Consider the following 22,570-nt stretch of genomic DNA (forward strand, 5'->3'; position numbering starts at 1 on the left):
GTGTTTGAGACATTTCTGGACACTGAGAAATAATTTTTTAAGCAGTCTTTGTCAGCAGTTTTATTGTTATTAAAAAAAAAAAGAATATATATTGACAGTGGAAAATACAGCTTTTAGATAAAAAAAAAAAAGCGTTGTCTGAGGCTCTTTATTGTGCCGTCTTCACACTCTGTACGACTTTGTCAATCAGTTTCTGGATCTCTCTCTGTCGCACTGTTGCTCTCTTGATACACTCCTGCAGCTTCTCTCCCGACAGCGACGTCCCACCTGAGCCACAGAGAAAAATTGTCAGCATCATTGTTTACATGCACATTAATATTCCACTTTTGTTCCGAATATGACAATATTCTTTATTTAATATAAGTCATGTAAGCAGCGTTTTCCATTTGGATATTTCTAATTCCAGCTGGGTGTTAACAGCATTCTTTGGATATGTATACAGCATTCAGGTTATGCAACTGAATTGCAGATTTACCTTATTTACAGTCAGAGCATCTCTTTAACTAGCAGTTTGTAAGACTGGGGCAGAGATGCATATACAAAGAAACACCCACATTACTGGTTTGGAGGAGAAACACACCTACTTGAAGCATTAAGAAGACTGTTTTATGATTTGCCATGTCAACAGCTTGGTAGGAATATTGTCTATTTCAGAGAAGGGCAAAAACTGGATATTTTGTGCACGCTAACAAAGGGTTTGTTTTATTTTTTTTCTTTCACAGAATGTCTCGGAACAGCTTATATGATTTGTTTTGATGCAGTCATGTACTTTTTCCGTTTTACAGTTAGAACCACAGGTTAGTGCTCATTTTTCCTAGTGAGAAGACTTGACATTGAAGCAGTTTAGGAAGAATTTGTCTCACTTTATGTAAGCTAGGTTAATTGAAAAATTAATTATGCCAACACTGATTCTAAAGTGTCAGTTCAGGAGAAACAGTTACATTCCACTGGGAAACAGTGAATCATATGAATCTCTATGGAAATGCCAATAACCTACAACAGAAGAAAACACTAGTTGGAATCTTGACAAGGGTATTCAAGGGTTTATGATCCACATGGAATAAGTTTAGATTTTTTTTTTTTCCCTCATTCCATGTGGATCGCAAAACCTTGAATATAACACAATTCATTGAATTCAGTGGAGAAATAAATGAGTGCTTTTTATCCAGAAAAACTGCAGGTTAGTTTTGACAAAAAAAAGGCAGCAATGTCAACATAATGCAGCAATGAGCCAAAGTTGTCAATGCAGTGTCTATATATGTATGTATGTGTCTGTATGCCCCAGTATGAAGGGCCACGCTACAGACTTAAGATTGGCTCAGTTAATATAACTATAACTAACTATAAATCAGAAATTAAATGGCAGCCAATACAGGTTAAGAAGTATAAGTAAGTATAGATCAGTTTTTTCAGTCCTGCATTTTTGACAATAGGGAGTTCTTAGTGAGTTTCCTGTGTGATCGATCAGAAACAGATATTAAGCCACACAGGGAGGTGGATCATTACAGGCTGATCGTCCTGACCTGGTTTGTGTACAGAACAGAGTCGATCTTCCTCGTCCGTCACCACAGTGAGCTGAGCGGTCGACAGACTCTCCTCCTCCGCTGTGGGGTCTACGATCAGTATGGAGCTGCACAGAGAGGATCACAGAAGATGCATTTCACACTTTATGAACACAGCAGTTTTCATCCTGACTGGACAAACTGAAAATCATTCACTTACTCATCGAAGACACAAAACGAGGCACCAACTGGATGTCTGTGGATATGCAGCTCGCGTCTTTTTTCTAAATTCACCTCCGGAGCGCACGTCTCTGTGTTGATGGTGACCTCTGGGAGCCGTGCTGTGGGGAGCAAGGAAAAAAAAAGTTACAAAACAGAGCTAGATCTCTTTGTGGCCAAAGTCTTAAAGAATTTGCTCACTTAAAACGGAGGACAGTATGGAACAATACTGCAGTAAACAAAAGTACCGGGCTACTGATCTTGAAAAAATGCTATACATACAGTGAAACACTTGAAGGGATATTTTGGATTTTTTGAAGTGGGGTTGTTAATTACTGATAGTCAATGTATTACCCACTGATATAGAATTTTTTTTTTTTTTGCTGACCCTGCTTAGCTTCTGTGCTGGTACTCCTCGTTTGTTCGTTTTTAATTTCAGTAACCTTGAACTCTGGCTACCATTGTTTTTTAACAACACATACTGTTCTTCAGGGCAGCCAGCAGGGCAATGATACAAGCGTCCAACACGTTCCCGTCGTAGTCGAGACACATCAGGTCACAGTAGAGCACCCAGCAGAGCTGCAGCAAGAATCAACAGCATCAGGACCCACAACATTTACAACAGTCACAGTCAAACAGCACCAGTGTGTACGTGCACGATTCTCACCTTTCCTCTGTCAATACACAAGTCCTCCGCTTGTATCACTTCAGAGCTGCAACACCCACATAAAATCTTAGGTTAATAAAAGCAGTGTCGGGCAGAGAGTTAACTTTCACCTGCTGTGAAATGAAAACCAAGAGATGACAATTAAAGTCTGTCACACCTTTCGATTACGTCAGCGATGAACTGGCTGGCGGCCTGGGCTTGTTCTCCTGGTGGGCCCGGCCGAAACCGAGAGGAACACAGAGGCGGCAGGTCCACGTTAGGCACTAAGCAGGAACAGAAAGAGTCCCGAAGTCAGTGATATATCATATAAAGGTACTTACATGTAACTCACAATTACTACATTTGAATACAACATGCAAAACCTACACTTATATACACATTATCAAATTACAATAATTCATATAATGAAATTAGACAGTGTCTACATTTACCAACAAGTTAAATGTGAAACTTTTTAACACCACCATTTAATTATATTTAATTCCAATTTTGTGATAACTGCGCATCAAATGTGAAAATATAGGCGTTCTCTAATGAGTGAACACATACAGTATATTGTCAGTTCAAAATTATACGTAAGGTAAAATTACAAAAACCAGTTGAGTTAAAAAACATTTGTCCAAATGTGTTTAGAAGCAAAAATCTTAAAGACTGAAACAGAGGCAACTGAATTCAACTCTTGTGCTTGAAATGACTTTTAGACCATTTTAGACCACCGTTACAGCACCGATAAATAAATACTGAAGACTAGACAATCTACTAGATTGTTTGATATATGACAATAAATTGGATAGAATCTTATTTAGTTTTACAAAATACAGTTAATTTATGGACCTGTTATGGAGTTAAAGTAATATCACTAGTTTAAACATCTACGCAAGTTGAGGCACAAAGTGAAAATGCCAGGAAATATAATGACAGTTTCACTTCTACTATATATTTATACATTACATTAATCAAAACATTTTTCCAGGCTTTGCCAGCTACTGGACCACCTAATTTTAAAGAAAAATTGCAGATTTGAAGATACAAGATAAATACAATTGTGTCATAAGGTTATTACAAAGTACTTTTTTATTCAAAATACTTTTTCCAATACTAATACTACATGTTTGGAACAACAAAATCTCACTTAATTATACGTTAGATACTATCTAAGGTACTGTAGCTATATAAAAAAAAATGAACGAAATGCTTATTCAAGACCTCGGCTTAGTTCTGTCTTTATGTCCTGAAACTTGGCTTGAAGCAAAACCACACAGTGTCCAGTGACTTTTATTGTATCAGCACAGTGTGCAAGTTGGTAATAAAACAGAACAAAATTACCTTATTTTTTTTGCTGTGGTGACACAAAGTATTGCTTTTATATACTAAGACTGAAGTTTAAAATTCTGGTATTGTGACAGCATTAGTATGTCATAAGAAAAAGTTACTGAATTTGATATTTTAACCATGTGAAGTTACATAATACTGTATGCAACACATGACACCTTCGTACTGTACTTACCGATGTAACCTTTCCCAGGTGCCTCCACTGTTGGGTTTGCCAGCTCCTGCAGAGACAGAAACAAAAAATCACTGAACGTTTGTTAAACTGCTCCAGATGAATTGAAATAAGGTTTTAACGGCTGTATTCATGATCATTTACTGCTTTGATCCCACAGATGACTGTTGTGTTTCCAACCTTCACCAGGGCTGAGCCATCTGCTGTAGATATGGACCCTGAACAGAGAAAATTATCCCATTTAGATTAAAGAAAAACACAATCATACATAACTGACACTGTAGATAAGAGTCAGTGCTGCGTCTCACCTATGTTCAGTGTCGTGGTTCTGTACTCTGACAGCTCCCGTCCATCAGGTCGACAGTTTTCTTTCTAAAACAAGGTGGAAATTACATGAATATTACAGAAGTAATTATAGCCAATCACTCAGCAGAACAAGCTTATATTAACTTTATATTAAATTTCATGACTGACCAGAAAACTCCTGTGGTACTCCAGAGGCTCAGCAGTCCTGCGAGTGCACAAGTTTAAAAAGAGGGAAAGAAAATCTAAGTAACTCACACATCTTAATGCTTTTCAGGAATGCAGTTCAGCCTCCAGTACGTCCCCAAAATTAATAAAAGAGCCATGCATATTAAAAACATACACAAACTGTTCTTTCTGTGACTGAGCAGCCAGAAACAGTGTTGAACCTATTCTGGCATTGTTCTTACACCAAGGAATTCTGGACAGACCTTTGCAGAATTGCAGATTTGTTACTGACATATTTTCAAAGATTTTATTTATTCATTCATGTATGTATGTATGTATGTACGTATGTATGTATGTATGTATGTATGTATGTCTTTCCCTACAAGGGATTTTAAGAAAATAAGAGATTGGAACAGTGACATGTATAGTTTTTAAATGCAATGTCTTTAAGTGTTTGCTTTGTTGTTTATTGCTGTGCTCAGTTTTTACTTTTTATATTTTTATATTATTTTGGTGTATTCAGTTTGCTATCTTGTTTATAAGTACATGTTTGTTGTTAAATAAACCAGAATTTGGTAGCTCTCTTGGAAATCATGGGAGAATGTAGTGTTTGGTTTCTTTAAATACCACCCCAAAAAGCGGGCAAATATTTTTTTCAGAATAAACTGATATTAACATTGGCAAAAAAAAAAAAGAAAGAAAGAAAAAAAAAAAGTAATTTATAAAAGAAGTTTACCAATAAAAGAATATGTTTTGTTGTTTCCATTGCATATAATAATGTCTGTCTATATACTGTCCTTTATACACTAAATCTCTAAGCAGTCTACAGAGACTGACGCAGTCATAATAAATACTGGCAGGTCTGATTATTCGCCTGTAATTCAGAATTCAGTTATGTAACCATGACAACAGAACAGTGAGAAACCCCATCATTAAACTGCATAGTTATGGCTTCTGTCGTGCTTTAGCTAACTATCCAGCAGCCAGAAATACATAAACTGTAAGTGTACTAACTACAACAGGACACAACTGATTATCAGGTCTGAAGGAAGAGTGTTGTAACGGTTTACCACGAGGGGCATTTACTTTTCTAAAAAACAGGCAATTATCATATCTAATCTGGTGCCACATTACTGAAAAAATAACATAATAACTGAGAGTAAAACATATAGAGTGTCATATTTAGCGTAAAGTCTTAACAGCCTTACTTGAAACCGGCCGCCATGATGTTTTGATTGACCACGTGGGTTTAGTGTACGTAGTACGGTAGCCGGTGAGATTTCGATGTTAATAAACTGAGGGCCGGAAGTGCGCTGGAAGCTGTAATACATGCATTTGACCACTGGGTGGCGCCAAAACATCGTCTTCATATTTTTAATGACAGCCTAAACTTTTCCCAGCCTTCGTTTACCATCTTCAAATAAATAGGTAATATAATTTAAACACATCTAACAGTAAATACAAGCAGCGTAAATCGAAACACTAAAACAGGCAAAACAAACCCAAATAGAAATAATAAATATAGAAAAAATAATTAAAATAATAAAAACTAAAAATGAAATGGGGGGTTAAATAAAATATAATTAAAGGTCCTTCTATAATTCTTTTTTTTTTCTCTTTTTTTTTTTTTTTTAAGATTGAGAGAAAATCTGATGTCATTTATAAATGCTGATTTTTAAAAAATCTACATTTATGTATATAAAAATTATCTATGATCAAAATATTATTACATAAGTCACTTTCTTCAGCGAAAAAACACCAAACCTTACAATATCATATTGAAACAGGTATTACATCCTTCATAACCAACTATTTGTGTATTCTTTCCCAAAGATACTCCAATTCATTGATAATCAGAATAGTTGGTAATTAATTTGATAATCAATTCATGATCAATTAAACGTCACAGTTCTTCACTGCAACAGCATTTTTATGTTGAAGATAATTTATGTGGCAGATTTTACAAAAAGCACGTTTTCCTTTAAAAAACTGCTCTGTGAAATGGGAGTAAGTCTGGTTTGCTGAAACTGTATTTTTGTCTGGGTGGAAACAGTCAATTTTAGAGTAATATAAGGCTTATATAAGGCATACAGGCTGTTATAATGAAAATGGGGAAAAAAGATGTGAAAATTTGTCTGCTGTTTAAAGTTTCAAAAAACCTCATACATGTTTAAAAATGTTATATCTTTTCTGCCATGGATAGATAAATGAGCAATACAGAACCAAAATCACAATAAGAAAAGAGGTCCAATGACTTTTTTTTTTTCGATTTTCATCAGAAGTTTAATTCAATATGTACAACTAGTCTCATTAAAGCACTGCAATTTGCAATTAACAACATTGAGATACTGATCCTCTTTTGTCCACTTGTTTGCCATCATTAGACAGTTTAGATTATCCCACTTCATTTACAGACACAGGACTGACCATATCTCTGGCACAGTCAATAAGCTCTCTATGTATATCTACAATCTGACCATTAAAAAATCATTAATCTCAGTTAGAGCACACAATCACCTGGTTGGCATTCATTGCTTTATAGGGGGATGGACTAAACCAGTCAGTGTACAGCAGTGTGTAGATACTGATTAGTTGGACTGAAATCAAAAATAACTAACCGTTTGAATCATCTTGTCTCCCTCTCCATGGCTAGAAAAGCCCGACGTGCCACAATGTTTAAAATGAATAAAGAGATGTGGTCAGTTTAACAGAGGAGATACAAACAGGGAGAAAGACACATTCATAAGTTGACATTATATTAATTTGTCCAGCAGGAATAAAAGAACTGTCCTAGATCAAATTCTAGCTCTCTGTTCTGACGAGTCCAACACTCTTGTGACCTTCAATTTTTGTGCGTCTTCGTAACAGTGTCATTATGAGTCCTCTCATCCGTCCAACTGATTTTTGAAACATATTACTGGTGCACATCCTAATCAGCTGGCTGGATCAAAGCCATGTAAACATAAAGTCACATCTACTGTTGGAGTGTTTACCTGATGAACTCTTACTGAGCATAAAGCTAGAGTCTGACTCCAGAAACACAGTCCCCTACATTTGACTATCTGCTTCATTAACCACATTTCCGCCTAAAGTACCCAGAACTTTAAGTCCCAGGAACTAAGGAACTTGAAGTTTCCTTCAGTCCATTATTATCTGTTTCCACCACAGTTTAAAGACCTGTGAAGATTAGACAAACGAGCCCTCTGACATATGAAAACGCAATGGCTTTTACAAGTCATTTTTGTGCACGACAATACAACGATAAGGCCTGGACTTTATCGTTGGCCCATCTAATGTTTTCTTCTGTGACTTCATATTTATATATCGAAGCACAATGAACAATGGCTGCACTTTAAAACAATGTCGTGAGAACTTCATTCAGACCCTGGTCCCTGCAGTGGAAATGCACAGAGTTCCTCCAAAAGTTTCTAGTCCCTGGGTAAAGTTCCTGCAGTGGAAATGCAGCTATCGTCCATTATAGATACTGACTTGCTAACAGCACGTTTATCTTTGTAAAACTGACCATCACCTTTAACATTTGAAGTTTTTCAGCTCACATCGAACTGAACTGTGAACTGTGAGCCCTGGACGCTGTGTGTGACGCTTTGTGAGATACTGGAGGCAGTTTGCTTTTGATTTGTTATCAATGCTAGTGCAAAAGGGCTTACGTCAAGTTTTACTTTTGTAACATAATTTTAAGAAAAGACCGTAAGACATTTCCAGCCCCTGTGACCAGCACTAGAACTCTATTCACATCTCTTCCTGCCATCTCAACACTCAAACACTGATGAAAGCACTTTTTTATCTCATCATAAAAAAATAAGACAAGCCATTTAAAATTTGAATCTTTCAATGACGGACAGTGAAGAGGAGGAACGTGTCAAATTAAAGTTTGTCTACAGAATCAGTAACACAGTAACTGCTGTAACAGATACAGTTTGGTGACAATCATTTTAACGTCATCAACTGAAATAAGACTATCTAGGCCCACACAGAAAACGGGAGTAAAGAAACAAAAAAGAAAAGAAACAAAAAACTGAAACAACATTTTGATGTTCTGCAGATATCCCTGGCAGTGCACACTCTGATGGTTGGTTACACTCTCTACAGATCGGTGTGATGGTTGCAGTGGCTGTTGAGAGGTTCCCCCGGTGTTCATGGTTACTTCAGGGGTGAAGTCTTCATGGGAATCATTATTCTAGATTCCATGTGCTGAATCAGGGGGACTGTGGAACAAAGGATAAATAACAGTCTTAGCAACTAATGTCTGTGTCACACAGTATTGCATGCACACAAACACAAAACCATGTTACTTGGAGGAATCAGGTTACAAAGAAAATCAGACAATGTGTTTATATGTACTGTAGTTACCTGGAAAAATCAACAAGCTATGCAAGTTTTCACCCTTACAATCTTATTTATTTTGATTAATATTTCATGGATTTGTGTTTAATAGATTGTTTGTATTGGATCATGTTTACTGAGACCTGAAGTCTACCTCAATTCCAAGATTGTGGACCATTTTAGTAAGAAAAATGACCTTAATTCAATTCTTTATTTGCTGGAGTTCAGATTCTGTCTTTACAATATTTACTTTTCCTGTAGAAACACTTCATCTGTCCATCCTTCATTGCCACTGACAAATTATTGGAGATGACTTGCTGGGTCCCTGTGTTTTAAATGTGAACAACGGTTGGGCAATGTTTATGGAACTGGCATATGAGAATGTCCATAGTGAAACGTTGTGATGGACAATTATATCGTTGCTGGGTCTAAAAGGGTCTGTCTCAGCACCACGAAGTGCAATGAACAGCAGCAACAGCTTCTTTTAATTTCATTCCCATTTGGCAAAAATAAAAATAAAACTTTGACAACAACTCTATGGTAATTCAGTGGGGATGCACTCAAATATAGAAGGCTTTTAAATCAATATGTTACGATGGTAGAGGGCTCAGGGGTCGAAGACTGTCCATCTGTAATGTGAACCCCACATCACACATTCTGTGAGCCAACACCACCAACACTTACTTATTATAATAAGTGTATTAAAGATATAATATGTATCCGGTTCTGATCACAAACTAAGGCTTACCGGTGTAATAGACAACCTCATCCCAGCCATCACGCTGCCAGGCTGCATTTCTGGTGTCTTCTCTGGACTGAAGGTCTTTGTAAGCTGAAAAAAAAAAAAAGATATTGTTTCGTTTAAATGGTTACATACAGTTTTTATTCAAATCCACATATAATTAAAGGCTTCCCTCTTAGGAAAGTGCTGGATTCAGAAACTTCAGCATTAAGTTAGAGAATCAAATCCATGACCTTATTTGTAATATAGTGAGGTGTTTGTATCCACACTATATAAATATTCTAGACTTTAACTTTTGTACGTAGTTTCCTCTTAAAAATATCACAATATCGGACAGCTCGTTAAACTTGGAAACACTGCTCACCCCACAAGTGGTGAACCGTGTACAGACTCCCAATCTGTGAGAAAAAGCCTCCCACTGCCTCGTGGTTCTGCTGGCGGATCTCAATAGCACGCGCCCTGCAGAGCACCAAAGAAATGTGTTAAACAAGAAAAACAAAACAAAGGCAGCTTGTTATTGAGGGGATGTACTGATTAAATCACCAGCAATAATTTCTTTCAAATCAAAACATCTAATTTTCATGTTACAATCTCTGTTTTAACCCTCCCAGCATGTTTGGTCTTTGTACATTAACAGGCAAATTTTCCGGTCATAATCACTTTAATTGGATACATCCAAATATTAAATGCAGGTTAAACAGGTCAATTATGCTTGGGATTTAGAAATTATGTGTGGGTCTAGTCATGCTTTGGAGTCATGCATAGATTGTGTAGCCAAACAGTACCGTTGACTCATATTTATCTGCTACAATCTGTAAAACCAATAAAATAGTAGTGAGGAAATAGTACAAAATAATCTTAGCTCTACAATTACTATAGAGACAAAGTTTATGAGCTTCTCAGATTAACTATCAAAATGAATTCAATAACTTTCTCACACAAAAGAAAGAAAAGGAGAAAGATTAAGAAGAATGCATTACCAGTAATTTCCCCACTCGATCATCGTCCCTGGCTGAAAGAAGAATGTAAAGAGACGTGTCAAAATGTTGTCTGACTGTTCACTATAGAAACAGAAGAAAAACATGCAGTTTATTTATGCTTCATGGAAGGAATCTGCTGAATGCAATATGTAAGAGACAGCATTACCCTGAGTTGGTATGACCGGAGCTCATAGATGTTGGGCCCTGGACGAGGGACGGGTTCGTTCCAGAAACTGAACTCCAACAGCAGCTGGTTCCTGCGAGACAGCAGCATCTTCCCCCTCTCACTCCTGTAGTCCATAAACTTCTACAGCAACGACAAACCACAGTGACACATCGCTCAGTACATCTGGTTCAGCAAACAAACTCATGAATACATCTGTAAAAATCAAGACACCAAATAGAGAGCAAGACAATAAAGACAATTAGATAAGTTACAACCCATCAGTTGATACTATTTAAGTGCATTAACATATTATACACCGAGAACAACTGATCACCTGTTCTCATGATGAGGTATCATAAGAACTGTGACACTGTAGAGCAAACTTGAAGAACATTCATGTTTACATGGGACAAAATTTCTGTTTTGGGAGGCTAACATCCAGGTCCAGCACACAAAAATCACCTCTTCTATTATTCTAATGAATTTTCTAATGAATACATGGTAATAAATTTCCTAAGAACTTGAGTATTCTGGAGTACTATGTGTTAATCAGCTAAAATTTATGTGGGAATGTGCAAGTTGAAATTGTTCAGGCTACTTTCAAGAGTAATTTACTTCAATATTCTGCTTGGGTTTGTGATCAGCAACAACTTAATTTTAAACAGAGAAACCACTTACAGTCGTCATTAGAACAGATTTCCCCCTTTTATCTTTGTCATGCAGATTACCATCTATTCAATTGATTACATGAATATAAAGTTTTATTTACCAAATGCTATTAACTGTTTCAAAATATAGTACTGTTTCTTTACACTTAAATGTACTGGGTATAATTCAAATACACTATAATACAGTCTAGTACTGTGTATAAAATCTACATTTTGCTGCTACATCTCACTGGCTACTTTTTGGCAATCTGTACTTTACTGAAACGATTCTACCTTAAGTTTTTTTGATCCATATCACAGTAAACAGGACCACTGTAAGAGATTACCACCCTGGTTGTGGTGCATTTTGATGAGTAATGTGAGCAAGACACCAGGAACAGCTTCAAATGTATAAATATTGTAGTTATTTTAATTTTGAACCACATTATGGTTCAAAGCAATTTTTTGGAGAAACTTCAGACAAACTGTACAAAAAACCTCCTTAACATCTGAAGATTAAACACAAATATACAATGAGGACACAGCAGGGTCTACTAACTACACTTACCTTATTTATGGTCTAAAATTGCATTTCTGTAAATAAGCTTTAATAATTATTGCACCAAAATCACAATCACACCAAACAGCTGGAAAATCACAGACAAAGATGGTGAGACAAATTGGTGGAAAATGGTCTATGGATCTAATTTGAAGGGTGCACCGCCAGAAACGTCGGCCTACAAGTGACAAAATGCCAGCAAGCTCAACTAATCCGAGCACCCGTTACCTTATTCTGCCTGAGTTTGTTCATGACTTCGGTGAGAGCCGGGTATCCTCCCCGATATCTCCACAGGTGAACTAGAATAGAAGGAGCAGAAGAGCCAAAAATAATGCAGCTCTTGAATATATATAAACTGTAGTTTATTTATTTATCTCTCTAGACCATCTGTGATCTGAGCTGGCATGATGAGATCACCTATTTCCAAGAATCACATCATCTTACCACTGCAATTACATCTGGTAAAATGTGAGATTCTGACTGAAAAAAGCTGCAGTAAAAATAACACTAGTTACTGTAATATTTACTTAACTACTAAAATATAAATGAGGCAATGTCAATGTTCTTCTCATCATGTAGAAATGCATTTATGCTGCTACTACACGAGGTAGCATTAGCTAAACCCCACAACAATGTATAGTAATAATGTACTGAATCCAGTTTTCAAGATTAAAAATTACCAACTGAAGTAATCAATTATGTAAACTGCTCATTTTACAGGAGTAAACATGAAAAAGTGAGAGCTATCTCTCAGAGACAAACCATGAAACAAAATCTCTCAGAGCAGAGTACTGGATATTGTTTCCCTGTGCACACAGTGTGAACATATTTTATTTATTCATGCAGCCTTTCAGATTATGTTTACAAAGGCTGACAGTGTTACTATGCTGTAACATTAGATGCAGATTTCAACTGAGGAATGACAAATGTCACCACAAGGACAAAATGGACAGCAGCCAGGAAAAGTGCAATACAGTCTCGGCTATAATTAACTACTGTAAAATGTAAAACCTGCCAAAGCACCGGTTTGTGTCACTGAGGGGAGGAGAAACTGCAGTGTTCTTAGGAAATGTCTTTACAGCTGTAAAGTCTAACATGGAGAAGAAATAAGCACAGCTGGAAAAATCCACTACGCCTCACTCTGTTCCCAATCAGCAAACAGAAAGGAGGAACATCCTTTGCAGTTAGACTTGTTTATTACTGATTCGGTTGAGTATTTAATGCGGTACAAAATGATGATAATAATGTAGATAATTTATACAGCAAAACTACAACAATCTTATAATAATTTTCATTATCAATAAATCTGTGGATTATTTTTACAAAGTATTCAAAGGGTATTCCGGTATTTTTAAACCTGGATCCTTTTTTTTTATTTTTATTTTTTTAACAAATTACTATTGTTAAAATGTGTCACACAATAACACAAACTAATCAATTGAAGCAGCAGTAGAAGAGCAACTCCTGTGCTCTGCAAAGTAAATGACTGTTTTTGTCAGTGGAGTCTGAAGACTTTAAAAAGAGTGACATAACAGCTGTTTCTGGTTAAACAAGAAGGATCTTAACTCTTTAACCAAAAGCTCTATCTCTGTAGAGATCCTTTCAATGATGTTGTTCGACACTGTGAGACAATCTGAGCCTGTCAGTGGCAAAAACAAGTACGATTACATTACAGCCATTGCAGCTGCTGGATGAGATGATCTACTGGACCAATTCCAAAACATTTTGTATATATTAGTAGGCCCGAACGATTCTGGAAAAGTATCAAATTTCAATTATTTTGACTGATCCTATAATTGTGATATGATTTGCAATATTAGAGGGAATTATTTTTTTACATCATTACTCTAATTTTTATTGAAACACATTAAAATTATTACAGTGTGATATTTTGTGGGGATCTATAACAAACAACGTTTTCTTAAGTCTGGAGAATATAATGTGTAGGTAGGAAAATCTCTGCAGCACAATAATATTTCATTTAAAATAGCATTTTGACAAACGTTTCACCTTTAAGAATACATGCAGTAGCCCATATTGCAATTTCAATTAATTGTCCACCTACTGGTCATTTTAACCCCAAAATATGCATTAAAAATAGGGCCCAGGTCTAAAAATAATGGAACTATCCTTTAATGTATTAATGTAAAAAATGTGAAAAATGTTTATCATGGTTTTCCTTAGCCCAAGGGAACATCGCTAAATTTTTCACTTCAAAGAACCAAAAATATTCAATTTACAATGACACAATAGAAGTAAGCAACAAATCCGCTCATTTGAGAAACTGGAACGGTTCAACATTTTTCGCTTGTTAAATGATTTATACGCATGATAGTTTATTGCTGTCAATTTATTATCTGTTGATTTACTTATCAACTGATCTTTTGAGCTCTGCCTTGTCTGTGTTTTTATCTGTTTTCTCTCTTGAAAACAAAGTTAATGTTTTATTTAGACTACCTGACTGAATGGACTCCTATCAACCAATAAGTCAAATTCAGGTTTACCAATCACTTGTGTTTACAGTAACCTTCAGACATGGAGCTTGATGCATGCTCTCACCTGCTTGATCCTGCTCTCCGTACCATGTGTTCCAGGTGCCCACAAGCTCACAAGGGTATTCAGGGTCGGTATGAATGGAAGGCAAGACATCCTCACTATAGGTCACACACAAAATACACAGACTGTGTAAAATATAAAAACAGCAGAAGATCTGCACTGTTCACAAAACCAGCGCCTTGCCAAGGTATTGGGATGAAGTCATTTAAAGGAACATGGACTTCTTACCAAAGTTCATTGTAAGCATCAAGGCACTCCGGCTTGACATTGTGAACTGTAAGGAAACAACAAAACATAAATGGATTAAACAACATCTAACAGATTTCTTAAGATGATTCTAGGAGGATTTTAAAATCCATCTTAAAACGATAAGACACACAGTCAAGGTGATCTTTGATAATGTAACACCATCACACTCACAGCAAGTCACAAACAACACATACACTGTATTTTGTACAGGTTGTTGTCTTCCTTCTTGGCGAGCAGATTAGAGTGAGCGTCTTTTCGGGGGTCGACCTTTCTAACAAACAGAGACTTGAACCAGCTGTCTTCACGGAAAGCTGAGAGGCTCCTGTGGTGAAACAAAACACAGGTTATATACAGTCCGCACTACTGCTGTACACAATAAATAAATAACATCGACAGAAAAGCAGACCAACAAGTGCAGTATGCAGTTGTGCTGCCTGTACTTTACTATAAATCTGTGAGTCTCTAAAGCACTTAATGATCTGGTCCACAGTCAGTCTGTCCTACTTACTGACTATAGTCAAGTGAGACATCAAATTTTTTCAAGTTTTTTTATTTGTCATATGCACAGTTACATCGACAAAATCCTTAGCAAGAGATTTTTTTATCAATGCTCACGCAATATGTGTAAAAAGAAAATCATGCAAGTAAATGAGAAAAAGAGAATCTAAGATATAAGACATTAAAATGTGCATAAATAAATACAAATGCCATACATGAAAATAGAGTAAAATATAATACTGTGGTAGCCTGGTGCACAGTAGAGATAAGTAGAGCTCTTATGTATGGAGCTAAATTGATAATACAGATATGCCTGTATTAATGAATGTGTTGGACAGTTTACCAAAAAACTTGAATTGTCCTGTCCTGCTCAGTGCATATGTTGGTCATAATTCTTTAATAAGCAAATTTAAGGGACTTAATTATTCAAAAAGGTATATTTATGCTATATATTTTACAACCCCTACATTTACTAATATACTGTTGCGTATTTTTAGACCTTTCTAATGTCCTTATCAATATGAGCTTAGAAAATTAAGTATTGGTCAGGCTAACTTCTGCACATTTTACAGGTATGTTTTAAATGCATGGGTTTTCTAAGTCATGGACTGCGGACTTCCCCTAATTTACTTGCTCACTTAATTCCTGGATGCCTGTGAGATCATGATTATGTTGTTCAATGCCATAGACAATAGCTAGATTGAATATTAGATAGCCTAACATTGCTGTTTGACCTAACTTCAGACTACACCTAATACATAAAGGTCTGTCTAAAAGCATTTGAGTTTCTGACTCTGGGAAAGTGGGAAAACAAACTTCCACAATACTTTAAGCTCTAAAATAGCTCTTTAACTGAAACACACACATTTGGACTGCTCTATGTGATCTGATTTTGATAAGTAATATAATAATTTTTCAGTTCCAGTCACTGGGTCTCCCTTTTGGAGAGGCCCACCTCTCATTCTGAAAAGCTCTGCCTTTGATGGAAAAGTACAGAGTTTACTTGTGAAGAAATGCGCAATTTAAATCAAACTGACTTGCACCTCTTTCTAAGACTGAGGTCCATGTAAACTCATAAGTAGGGATTGCACATTAATCAATGATGGCTGTAGCAAACTAGGAACTCTGTACAAATTACTTTAACCTACCCAACTCATTCACTGCAAACAAACCCCAGCTCAGGGGCCAGTAGTAGCAAAGAAGGCTATAAGCTGTACATACTGCAAATAACCAGAGGATTAGCCTACATGGCTCCTAAGCAGCCTCATTGCCATATGAGTACTGCATTTCGTTTTAAACTTAATTTAAAGTGCCATAAAGCCCTCCATGCAATGTAATTTATCAGGAAGTGTTTCTCTGACAGTTTGCCAGCTGGTGCAAACACAACTATTGTGCATTGCATGCAAAGCTGTCACATTTAGCTAAGCTTTATAAGCATCAAAGTATTTCAGTTGTTAACATGTTTACATCACAGCTTGGTTTGGGACAAACACTTGCCGTTGCAAGAAAACTGTGTCATCCACTAATCAAAACAAGTACTGCCGAGCAGCGATTCACTGCATTGTGACCTTGAAGTTTAGGACTGATAGAAACTCTGTTGTGATTTTAGATTATTTATGCACATGACAGCCATAACTTCACGCACAAAATTACGAAGTAAGCAACGAGAAGTGCTAACGCAAGTTGGTTCGCAACTTTGTCATTCGGGAAGACAATAATTAGCATTAGCAGAAAGTTAGCAAGTTTAGAGCTAGAGGGCTAATGCTAGCTACGTTACACGAAGGTATGAACGTAGCCAACGTCCCTACGTTAGCGTTAACTTTAGCGTTAGCTATCTTAGCCACCTAGCCACCGGACTTTGTCATTGGTGTGAACTCTACAGAAACTTAACGTATTTTAAGAGGCATTCCTACGTCTGCATAGGCAAATTCAACGTGCAAAACTCCAACCTTACGACAACCGTGACCTGTCCGTCCGTCTGAAGCCCATTTTTCGTGTGTTTAAGGCCTCTGCCCACTCTTTGAAGGACTCGGGTCGCCATCTTTCCCCTGAAAGCTGTTGTCAGTTGAGGTTGTTTGACACGGCTGCAGCCGCAGTCCGAGCCGGTGGAGCTGACGTTACTTATAATAACGTAACCCCGTCTTACCTCTATAATCAAGGCCAACAGTTCACACCGTGTGGTTGATTTGATACCTTTGACACCAGGTTATAATTGCAAGAGTGGCTAAATTTACAGCCATTAATTACGCACAACTATAACGTTTATTTTCCACCTGTTCAAGATTAACGTGCAGTTAGAGAGTCTAAAATAGGATTTCTCCCAATTTGATATTACATCAGCACATCGTAATTAAGTTAAAGAATTATTTTATCTTACTTCATCTGGTCTTATCTCAAATGAGGAAATATTAGCTTAATCCAACACTACTTTTTTCATCTTGCCAGTTTTATCGACTGTAATCGTTGTTTTTTGTCTCTTTGCAACACATTTTAACAAACATAAGAGCAAAAACATCTGACACTTAGTGACATTTGCAGAGAATTACAAGTATGTTCACTTTTTTTTTTTTGACATTTACAACAAGAAATAGATTGCAAAAACAATAAAAGAGCTACCAAATAATTTTAAAAAAAAGTTATCTAATACTACCTTGTGGAAAAGTTAGTTAGTGCAACTTAACCATTATGCTAAAGTTAGTTTATTTAAAATTAAGTAAAGTTATGATACTAATCTAATCTACTTTTCCTGTCTTAAATTAGGACCTGCTCATCTGTAATGCCCCCCAACATCAGGTTTTAACCCTAATTAATATGGTTACCACACAGTTGAGATAGAATCTACTATTATCTACTTATTTCATTCTAAAAAAAAAAAAAAAAAAAAAGGTACAAATGTCTCAACATAAAAAAGCTAAACTAAAACTTTGCATTTTACTTTGGTGTAGTTTGTGTAACTTCTTATTATATGAATATTACTATTTTTATTATCACTACTAACACCTGCACATTTCAGTCAATGGATAAAGTACCTGACTGACTTATTGACCATTCATAATAGTAAAATAATGTATCAATGACTGTTACTAAAATGCTTTTGCATATGCACCCTATAATGAATTTAAGTGGCAATATTTTAGCAACGCAACATCTTTCACTCAGATCTTTAGTCTGACATTAAGCAGAAATAGGCACTATGCATACATGTTTGTAACTGAAACCATGCATTCTCATTGTCGTTTTATTGTAAAATGCCTCAGAAACGTGTCTTGAATTCAAAACTACCTGAGCAGGCAGCAAAGAAAATGTATTTAGACTGTGCACATTAATTAATGTATACTGATTACTGGTTTATACATTTATATTTACATGAACATGTTAAACAGAAACGTGACATTTAAGCTAACATTACTGCATATGAAAATGCAGTCCTCTATCAAGAAGTGGGAGTTTGTGCTGGCGGCGTATCAGATTCACTGGATGCAGCAGAGATGTTGAGCTCTTGCAGTTTTTCTGATAACGTTGCGTCCTCTTCCAAGCTGAGGGGAAAGTCAGTCAGAGGCTCCACAAATTCACTTCCCGCAACTCTTTTTCCTGTCAGCGGGTCGACGACCTGACCAACTTTATACACTATCTCAGAGAGTTCGTGCTTCACGTGTTTGGACCTGGCCTCAGGCAGAGCCTTGAGCAGGACGATATCTCCAACAGTGCACTGTCGCAAAGCGTCATGGGCAAAGTAGGTCTTCCTCTTGTTGTAGTACTATAAGAAGAAAAAGAAAACGTTTGTCTTATTTATATACAGAGTCATAATACAGCAGTTATCAATCTGAAACATTTTGTTTAATGACAATAAGGTTGATTCTTTATTACATGTAGCAACAGGTAGTGAATTATTAATTTGTTTAGATTGTTTATGTCAGTAGTAGCAGTCTTATTAACAGTAATAGTAGTTGTAGCTCCACTCAGTCACTTTTTAAGTGTTCTCTTACAGCCAAGAATATAGTCATACTTTTCCCAAATATCATGTCTAATCTTACTCATTTGTTTTGGTAAAGTTATTGTACAAACACATCTCTATTTCTCACTGCAAAAAAGATTGTTTTGTCATTGGTACCACAAGTCAGGTATCATAATGGCACCATCATAATAACATTTCAAACAGTAGCCAGCCCTGAGCTCCGGTGTATATGAAATGTATGTTTTTTTTTCATGTAACAGAGTAAATAACAGGCAGACATTAGTGATGATATGGATAAATCAATGATTCATCTTTAAGAATTTGATCAGTCATGCAAGGTTCTATTAAAGGTTCTAACAAAGACAATGCATTTAAAATCTTAACAGGATATGCAGTGCTGTCGGAATATGTAATATGTTACTGTAAAAATACATTTTTGCTTAATGCTTTTAAAAAAACTATTAATTGACTAATTGACAATTAATGTTACCAAAAGTAAATTAAGGAAAGTGCTTACAATCTGCAATCCCAGTAGACATAGTAATGGAAGAAATAATGTTTGGAAAGTAGGCTATGTAACATCCATTCCACTTCTCCCTTCAGTAGGCATCGGCAGTGAATCAACACTGTTAAGAGTTTACCTTGAGCAGGTAAGGGTCCAGTACCAGCCTCGTGACTCTCACTTTGGCAGTTTTGTACATCTTGGTCCCGATAACTCGGCCAATGATCCATTTCGCGTGGACTGATGCATGTTTCACAGACATCCTGGACAGCTCTATCCAACCCTGAAGTACAGAAGATCAAGAAAACATTCATATTCGACTCCAGCCATTATCTGCTAGTTTCTACATGATGATCAGCTGGAGACTTAGCTCCTCTCTTTTGTAAACTACATGTCATGATAATAACTGGCTTCTATCACACTTATATTTACTGTGTTTCGTTGGATCAAGAGTGAAAGATAACAGTCATAGAAAACCTTAACCATAGCCACTTAGAGGTTATTATGACATAATCGGTTTGCACAGTAATGCACAATTAAGCAGTTAGCATTTAGCATTGCTAATTACAGTTATATATGCAAAAGGAGGATGGCATGAGGGGACGAAGTGGAGCTACATAGCTAACAGTTAGCTTAGCTGCAGCTAATGTTAGATTTAACGTCACAGCCGCATTTATTCAGAAGCAGCGATTACAGGCTATACCGACTTTATCTGAAACTAACACACATTAACAGTGAAAGTAGAATGTGAAGAACCAACTCACCGAAAAAACTAGAAAGGAATAATTTCAGAAGGTCAAAAATTGTTCAGAGAGAGGTTTCCTCCCATGCTGCTCAGGTCGGCTTGTTTTGATGACGTGCACTACGGCTGGAGACGAGGGACAGACCAGGCGAAGCTGATCAGCTACTTAAACTGATTTAAACACTGTTTTCTGATAAAAATGACTGATTATAACTTTTGATATTATACGTTGCTAAAGAAGTTCAAGAAAACTGATTTTTAATAATTACTTAAAGCTGCACTGGAATTTCTCGAGGAAAAAAAACATATGCTGTCCATTCAATGAGATCCATTGAAAGCAACAATCATAGCTTTGTTTGAATATTTTGATGACATTTTTGTATATAAAACACAAAGTTCATATTTTATTTAGTGACTAATGTTCTTCTACTCTACAGAGACCTTTGGAGTCACAGGGTCCTGACTATATATAATATTATATTATGCATTGTATTAAAGTTACCATACACAATCAATGGTCCATTTGATTGTTGTTTGTTTGAAGATTATCCAAAGCTGGAAAAACTGTCATCTGAAGAAATGATAACATCCAAGGGTGTGGAGTTAAAGCTGGATCATTTAGTCTACTGTCTGTTTATGTAAATATATCAGGTTGTATGGTAGCTATGAAAAACATTATCATTTTGATTGTGATGATGTCCAAGCAGATAGAAGTCTCTAGTGTTTTGCATCTACTGCAATGCAGGCATTAAGGCCAAACATTAATGCATTAGTGCTTTAATTACCAGGTGTAAAACCTGGTTTTTCATTTTGGCCACAAGGTGGTGGCAAAGAAACATAATTTCCTAGACATGTAGAGAAAGCCTCAGTACTGGGAGACGAGACGAGAAGAGAAGAGAAGAGAAGAGAAGAGAAGAGAAGAGAAGAGAAGAGAAGAGGATAAGAGAAGAGAAGAGAAGAGAAGAGACAGGACTTTAATTAAGAACCAATATAAACCTATTATCATTGCAAAAGATCAGGTGTAATGGATTCTTGCCATAGCACAGTCTGTGATACTGACACTGAGCTGCAGATGGTTCTCCTCACATCACCTGATGACACAAACTGATGTAAACAGGACTGCAGATGAGACTGAGAGGGCTTTAAAATCATGTCATCGTAAAAGAGGAATGAGATGACAATCATTAACAGAACAACATCAAAGTATAAAAGTTAAGGGTCATCTGACAGATGAGAGAGAAACAAAGCTGAACAGGTTTGTCCTCATGCTCTCAAATAAAGAATGAAAGAAATGTAAAATTGGTAGTACAGTTCAGAGCAGCACAGGTTGCAATATTTTTTTTTTCAGCCCTATAATCTCAAGATCATGTGTAAATTTTTTGTTATCTCGGAATAACAAAGTTGTTTTCTTAAGAAACAAATATCTACTTCAGTAGATTCTACTGCAGACGTTACTACCTGAAATGGCTCAATAACAAAGTCTGTGAATTATCTTGAGTAACTGGATCATGATTTCTGGAATGAGACATGCCAACACGCCAAATGTATCACTGCACAGAAGGAAGCATGCATCTAGTCATGTACAAGAGGCTTGTGTTTGCGACAGTGCAGGATGTAAACATTAATGGCATCCTTCTTAGCTGAGCTGTAACCTTTCGTCCTGTTTGTGCAGTGAAATGTTGTTAGTCCTTAATAATTATTTTCGGGTATTCATTTCTTTATGCCAGATTTATATATAAAGACCACAAAATGACCATTTCCCTATTCAGCAGAGGTGTGGACTTGAGTCAAATGACCTGGACTTGAGTCAGGCTTGAGTCTCAAATTTAAGGACATCAGAGGCAACTCAGCTTGGATGTTAATGCCAATTACTCATGACTTCACTTGGACTTGAGTCTTTTCACTTGAAATTTGTCGACGCCTTATTCCAAGCCCAAAGAAAAAAGTGTTATTTAAAAAGTGTGACACAAATCAATTAATTTCCCTTCTTTTCCTGAATCAGCTAATATTAATGCCATTCATTCCAGCAAGTCAACACTTAATTCCCCAGATCCACTTTGTCTTAACCAATCTAACAGCATCCACTCAAGTTGCAGGAGAGAACAGTGGTCAACAACAACAAAAAAATTAAAATAAAAAAATTGGGGCAAAATACGCAGGTTGAAGATTCCTGACAAGACACAACAACTTCCAGCTTTGTTCAACATTTGAAGTTGCACAACAAATGGTATGTCGAGGCTCTGTTGTTAAAATGCCATTACATTTGG

The 22,570-nt window shown here is 36.4% G+C and overlaps 3 protein-coding genes across 3 annotated transcripts; all 3 read right to left on the reverse strand.

The window, feature by feature from the left end:
- Window positions 1–45: 45 nt before the first annotated feature.
- exosc8 (exosome component 8) lies at window positions 46–5,629 on the reverse strand. The gene is made up of 11 exons (XM_084729683.1): window positions 5,572–5,629; window positions 4,367–4,403; window positions 4,201–4,264; window positions 4,037–4,110; window positions 3,896–3,941; window positions 2,546–2,651; window positions 2,389–2,434; window positions 2,204–2,300; window positions 1,723–1,843; window positions 1,524–1,630; window positions 46–267 (listed from the first exon to the last, which is right to left on the reverse strand). Exons 1-11 carry the CDS (start codon window positions 5,586–5,588, stop codon window positions 149–151), a joined length of 834 nt encoding a protein of 277 aa, XP_084585809.1. The 5' UTR covers window positions 5,589–5,629; the 3' UTR covers window positions 46–148.
- A 2,519-nt stretch (window positions 5,630–8,148) lies between these two features.
- LOC146319076 (protein NipSnap homolog 2-like) lies at window positions 8,149–17,233 on the reverse strand. The gene is made up of 10 exons (XM_084729685.1): window positions 17,054–17,233; window positions 14,801–14,928; window positions 14,586–14,631; window positions 14,361–14,455; window positions 12,030–12,100; window positions 10,596–10,736; window positions 10,430–10,461; window positions 9,814–9,908; window positions 9,456–9,539; window positions 8,149–8,589 (listed from the first exon to the last, which is right to left on the reverse strand). The coding sequence occupies exons 1-10, from the start codon at window positions 17,143–17,145 to the stop codon at window positions 8,525–8,527; spliced, it is 849 nt and encodes a 282-aa protein (XP_084585811.1). The 5' UTR covers window positions 17,146–17,233; the 3' UTR covers window positions 8,149–8,524.
- A 1,093-nt stretch (window positions 17,234–18,326) lies between these two features.
- Window positions 18,327–20,471, reverse strand: mrps17 (mitochondrial ribosomal protein S17). The gene is made up of 3 exons (XM_084730316.1): window positions 20,326–20,471; window positions 19,701–19,844; window positions 18,327–18,861 (listed from the first exon to the last, which is right to left on the reverse strand). Exons 2-3 carry the CDS (start codon window positions 19,821–19,823, stop codon window positions 18,538–18,540), a joined length of 447 nt encoding a protein of 148 aa, XP_084586442.1. The 5' UTR covers window positions 19,824–19,844; window positions 20,326–20,471; the 3' UTR covers window positions 18,327–18,537.
- Between the last annotated feature and the right edge of the window lie 2,099 nt (window positions 20,472–22,570).

This window comes from Lutjanus erythropterus, chromosome 11, assembly GCF_056507025.1.
Source record: "Lutjanus erythropterus isolate fLutEry1 chromosome 11, fLutEry1.hap2, whole genome shotgun sequence".
Lineage (NCBI taxonomy): Eukaryota > Metazoa > Chordata > Actinopteri > Lutjaniformes > Lutjanidae > Lutjanus > Lutjanus erythropterus.